A 6878-nucleotide genomic window follows, 5' to 3' on the forward strand; every position below is an offset into this window, starting at 1 on the left:
CCTTAGATGTTATTTTATTACTTTAGCTGGCATCGACATTTTTGTAAATCTGATATCTACTTTGGAACATTTTATAATGTGGCATAGGCTGACAATTGAGATCATAAATTTAAAATAATAAAATTTAATTTATTATAATACTAATATCAATATCATAAAGATATATATATATCATTTAAAAAATATATAAAAAGTATTATAAATTATAATAATTAACCGCTTTTTAAAACAAATTCATATAACTAATTTGATTTACACTCCAAAATTCATAGGTGTCACATAATTTACACATTAATTCTTCATTACTTAATATATGTAATTATATCAATGACATATAAATTGAAATTAAAAAATACATATTTTATTTGAAAATCACGTAATAGTACTATAAGGTATAATAATTAACAACTCAACATATTTTAAAATTTTAGTTGACTCTCCGAATTCCATATGTCTCATGTAATTGAGACAGAGAAAAACATATATTGGTTTAAAATTAATAAAAATATTATAAATTATAATAATTAACAACTTAAAATTTATAAAAAAAAACCTTTAAAATTTTTTAGTTGGCTCTCCAAATTCAATCGGTATTACAATAATTAAAACATAGAAATTAACATAAATTGGACTCCTGCTGACATTTATGTTTCCTTTTTCTAAATTTTCTCTTTTATACTTTATATAAATAATTTTTTTATGTAAAAAGTATTATAAATCATAATAATTAATAGCTTAAAATATTTCAAAACATATAAACAGTTTTTGTTAACTTTCAAAATTTCATCTATGCCGCATAAATTGAGAGAAATATAGATATATAGATATTTTAAGTTGCTAATTATTCTGAGTTATAGTACGTTTTATGTAATTTTCATATATATTACTCGGTCCTGATTTATGTGATACAAATGAAATTTCAAAAGTCAATGAATTTTTTATAAGTTCTTTTTTATATTAACTTGTTAATTATTGTGATTTCTAATATATTTACGTAAAACATACTCTAAATACAAATAATTAGCAACTTAAAATATATAAAAACATACTAAAAAATTGATTCACTTCAAATTTCATATGTACCACATAAATTAAAACAGAAACAGTAACATATATTGGGCCCCGTGCTGGCACGGGGTCCTATATCTAGTTATCTTAAAGATCAAGACAAAATAATATCTTTTGGCTATGTATGTCATGTCATCAACATTGGTGCTCATATTTTATTTTCTATGCACAAAAAGAGGCCAAATTCTTACTTTAGATGGTTTAGAAAGAGAAATTGTAATGAATTTTGTTTTCTCCAACATGATTTATTATCTAATTATATATAAGGTGAATAAGTAGATAATTTTAGTAAATAGATATTTATGTTTAATAAAAGCTCTATAAAACACTGTTATAATTATACATAGATAGATTGGCGTTTCATTATGAAGTGAGATGAACAATAAGTAATAAGAATTTATTGTTAACAATAATAGGGTTTAATTTCATTATGAAGTAAGGTGGAAAATAAGTGTTTTGATAAGTCGATTGAAAAACCGGAATAGATATTTTATATAATAGTACTGTATAAGATTGTATGCTATTGTATGCGGCGTACAAATACATCTTGTGATTGTATAATATTATATGTAAAGTATACTATTGTATATTAAGTTTTAAAAAAATGAAAATTTTGTGTTGTGTACCAAAAGTATATTATTGTACACCTTATGTTTTGAACTAAAGATTTGTAATATTAATTTTGAGCTGTATTTTACTTGGATAATTATACTTTTTTTATTTTATTTTTCATTTTAATTTTCAACGTCTCCCACTCTGTGTCAATTCTAATGTAACTTTCATACATAATAATTAGACTATATGATCAACGTAGAGTTTGATTGCTATATAACTGCTATGAATATACATTATTTCGATTAATGAAGCTTAGAGTAGATTGCAATATATAATATATATTATCCTAAATCATTTACCATATTCACAATCTTCTTATTGTAACTTGAGTTCATCATCATATTCTTGCCTTGAAGAAAAATAAAGATCGATCAATGAACACAATTAATATCATAATATTTGATAATCTTAGAAGTGTTCCATTAAATCATACATTTCAGGATAAAGATTGTAATGCCAAATTGAACCTCAACAGGTCGATCAAAATCATGAGGGTATACAAAAAATCAAGACTTCATACACAATAACAAATAAAGGTTAATCTTGTATATATCACCTTTATAAGTCATTTCACGCATACATATTATGAATCACGTACTATAATATCCATAACTGTATACTTTATTCTTTTTAATTTAAACTTCACTTATTTGTAGATTAGTTACAACTTACATCTATCACCCTCGTCGTATCATCTAAAATTTGCTTAGAACGATAAGCACGTGTAGGTAATATATTATTTAAAATTGGACAAATTAAAAAAAAATCTGTTAAGTTAAATTTTATATATGAGAAATAACCATTTTTTAAAAATAAATCCTTTATTATTATAAAAATGACCATTCGACCTTTTTTACCCAAAAATTGAACTAGCGACTCCGGCGACTTATTCGTCCTCCATGTTGCTTCTGCTTCTTCTTTTCTATTTCTTTTCCCTCCCACCACCTCCTCAAAACATCAAGAAAGTTTCAATCTAAAATTTAGAATGGTTTAAAGGTAATTTTGATTAGTTGAAATTTAATAATCACTGTATACTTAAAAAATATTTAAGCTATATGCAACCTTTTGAACGTATAAAAAATATTTAAGCTATATTCAACCTTTTGAACGTATAATATATGATGAGTGTATATAACTCATATACAAGTAAAAAATACATTGTATAGTTAATAAACCATTTCTATGAAAGTTGCAAGTTGACAAGCTATGTAAATAGCTAGAGGTGGCAGAATGAGTAATTTATATGGGTATCCATTCATATTTACCTATTTTAAATGGATTGGGTATCCAACTCATTTAAAAATGAATAAAAACGAACAATACTCATATTTACCCATTTAAAAGTGAATAGTTAAATGAATAGTATGGATAAAAAATGCTCATTCACAAAAAAGAAAAAAGGTGATTAGGGGTGGTGGTAAAAAAAACTTTTTTAAAAAATTATTTTTTTGTTTTTAAAGCTTTTAACAAGATTTTTATTATAATATAGGTATCCATATTTACCCATATTATTCATTAGTAACTCATTTTTATCTATTTAAAATATGAATCGAATCGAGTGCTTTATTCATTTTTATTTAAATCATTTTTAATCGACTCAAATTCAATTCAACTCGTTTGCCACTCCTATGTATAGCTTATATGACTTTTGGTAATAAAATGTTCTCCTCAGAGCCGACTTAGATGGACTTAAATGATCAAAACTTTTAAATCATAGCTTATATGACTTTTGGTTATAAAATGTTCTCCTCAGAGCCCGACTTAGATGGACTCAAATGATCAAACTTTTAAATCATTTTTAACTTTTAGGTTTTAGGAATATTTGACAAAATTAAAAATAACTTAAAATAACTTTAAAAAAGTTTAAAATAAAAAATAAGCCTCCCTACTTTTTATTTAAAAAATTGATTTTATTTTTTAAAATAAAAACTTCTCTCCCAAACTAAGTAATATAAGTCACAATAATTATTACCAAACCAAAATAAAAATATAAAAGAAATTTACGTTCAAAAATACAAATTTGAATCTCGAAATAAATGTGTCACATACGTTGAATTGAAACAAAGGAGTACCTATTTTTTTTTAAGTCACTACTAGCACTGTGTTTTTTTCTATGGTTCAACCTTACCTCCGGTTATACGATTATTGAGTTGGTATTTTAAAATTTAAAAACAGATTTATGAGGACATGCTCGAAGCTTGAATGATCTAAAATTAGAAGCTAAATTCAAATTGAAAACAACAGAATACAGGAAGAAAATAAACTAGCGCCAAAACCCACTCTTTTTAAGTTTTGGAATCATCATTTCCCAATTCAACAGGAGGATTATGACGATCAGAAGGGAACTTGATTCGACCAATTGAACGTTGAGGTACGAGCTTCACATTCTCACAATTGCAGATCTCAATCATAAATCCATCCGGATCCTTAAAAAAGAGTTGATCGATGGCTGCTCCCTCTTCTTCTCCTACCGTTCTCTTTAAGTATTTTATCTTGAATTTCTCCAACCTTTGCACCATTCCCTCCATATCTTCGCTCTGCACCAATTTAGAAATATTGTTCAGCAGAGATCGACTTAAATAGTTTATGGGTTTGAAATAAAGAATCAAAAAATAGAAATGAAACCTGAAAAGAAATATGGTTATCCATTGGGTCGAGATTATCAGTATGATTAGTCAATTTATCGTCTTCGTTATCCTTGGCATGAACCAGATGAATCCCAACTCCATAATTAAACAACCATGCACCATCAAAAACGAAAGCTTGCGGCCTCTCAATTAACACGAATCCAAGTACTTTAGTGTAAAACTCCACTGATTTTTCCACATTTTTACAAAGTCTGGACACGTGGTTCAACGCCATTAGTGGAGTTCCATTTTCATTCTTCTTCTCCTTTTCGTCTCTAATTTCTTCTTCTTCTTGCTCCTTTTTCCTTTCTGCTTGTCTCTGCATTTATTTTTTTTGGTGCACGTAGTAAAATAGTGAGGGATGAGAGTAATTAAGTTTTGATGTAGTTAAGCTCTTAGCAATGGCGGTAGATGAAATTTGGGTGTGACACGTACCATGAGACTGGTGTACACGTGTTGGCATATGAACAAGTAAGGGTGATGTGTGTTACTTGAGGAAAACTAGCTAGTACTTTCTTTGCCAGATTTTATGTGAAATTGTATGCGAAAGAATCAAATAAGATTTTTATACCTACCACCATAACCACAGTGGTGCAGGCGAGACTGCTTCATCCTTAACATATATTTTGGGTTTGAGCTCTGAATATGAGAATATCTTATTTGGAGCATTACCTTCAAATGAATCCTCTAGAGCGCGATTCAAATTTAATCGATTCTCTAATATGGGCTTTGAACATCGGATGAAAACCTTAAAAAAAAAAGATTTTTATATCGTAAATTGATGTGATGAATATTGCTTAATTATTTTTGTACGTAATTTAATTATTTTATGATAATTATATGTTAGTGTATTAGTGTTAAAACTTAGAAATTCAGCTAAGAAATTTAATATATTTTACAAAATAATGTATATTTATTTTCTATGTATTGTATATATACTCTTTCTAGATTAAAAAAGGTTCAACTAGCCATGTCAACTATGTAGCTACACCAACCTTTTGCCAATATAAGTAAATTAGTAATCAAATAACTTTATCGTGCAAAACTATACAGAAAGATGAAAAATAATTTATAATCACATATTTTAAATCATAAATATTAAAATTTTATTCTCTTATTTATTTTTATATTTTAAATATTAAAATAATTAAATTAAAAATAAAATATGAAAAAGTACATAAATAAAAAAATATTTTTAAATATAAAATGATTTAAAGTTTTAAGTACCTAACAGTCAAGAATTGAATTAATATGTCAAGGTGAAAGTAATTACATCATGTTTGCGTGACTTGTGTTTCGCTATGATGAGAAATGTCATCCTCAAGCAAAATAAGTACTATCACCTTTTATTTTTTTTAGGATTTTATTACCTTTATATCTAGAAAATATTTTTCTTTCATATAAATGTCTTTTTATTAAAATGAATTAAAAGCTTTCGTCATTTATGAATAAAATTCATTTTATAGCAGAAATATTTAATAGTTTTATTTTTTCAATAAGCTCAAATATTATTTGAAGTTACAAAACTTTTTATTAGGGAGACCTCTCTCATACGTCCAAAACAAATTATTTTAATATCATATTCAATAAAATATTTCAATATTATATTCTTTTCAAGCATTGTACTTTACTTTCTTTTCTTAAAATTTAACTAAAAAATATAAATATTTCCTTAAATTCATAATATCTCAATATTATTCGTCAAAAAATTGATTAAAATAATTTAGTCATTTAACTCTTACAACATCCTATAATATCAAAAGAATATTTTCTATTATTACTCAACAAAACATTTATTTTTTGGAGAAATTTGGTAAAATAACTCTGGGTCCTTCTCAACCTACATAGTTTTCACCTTCCTTTTTTCTCAGAAAAAACTTGATTAAAATTATAGCTAAGTTTGGAAAATTAATTCTATCAACATTTCAATTAATTTTTTCCTAGCAAAACTCTAAAGTGAAAAATATATTTAAATATATAAATAATTTTTCCAAATACAATAAAACTCATAACAGGCGTACCGCGTTCCTACATCAACTCATTAAAATATTATAAGAAAAATTAATTTTAGCTTACTAATCTTTTCATTCACTTTTATTCATTTAAATATATTAAAAATACTTTTTACTTTCACTTTTTTATTATTAGTATATTAAATGAACATTAGTTTCTTTTTTATTTTATTCTTAACATTAACTATTTACTTCTCAAGTTCACTAAATTATACACTAATTATATAGATATTATGATAAAATGTAGACTTTATATATATTTTTTATTATTATTAATTTGTCTGATTTTGATTTAATATATAATTTAAAGTAAAAAACAACTATAATTTAAAATAAAAGATATTTATAACGCAAAAAATTCTAAATTTCGTAATCTTAAATATATCATGTCAAAAGTTAAAATATAAAATAAAAGAAAATTTTATTTTTAAATAAATTAAAAAAAGCAAGACAATTTAAGTACAAGTAACTATTATGTATTTATATTTATTTATTTATTTATTTATATCATGAACGAGTAAAAGTGAAGGGAGGGAATATAACTATAAAAACTTGC

General features: G+C 25.0%; 1 protein-coding gene across 1 annotated transcript; it reads right to left on the reverse strand.

The window, feature by feature from the left end:
- Window positions 1-3968: 3968 nt before the first annotated feature.
- LOC102605282 (lactoylglutathione lyase) lies at window positions 3969-4581 on the reverse strand (the record flags this gene model as incomplete). The annotated part of the gene is made up of 2 exons (XM_006345426.1): window positions 3969-4220; window positions 4309-4581. Coding segments are annotated over 2 exons (525 nt in total), but the record flags the coding sequence as incomplete, so codon positions are not given.
- Window positions 4582-6878: the final 2297 nt, after the last annotated feature.

Source organism: Solanum tuberosum, unplaced genomic scaffold (genome assembly GCF_000226075.1).
Source record: "Solanum tuberosum cultivar DM 1-3 516 R44 unplaced genomic scaffold, SolTub_3.0 scf00068, whole genome shotgun sequence".
In the NCBI taxonomy this organism is placed as follows: domain Eukaryota; kingdom Viridiplantae; phylum Streptophyta; class Magnoliopsida; order Solanales; family Solanaceae; genus Solanum; species Solanum tuberosum.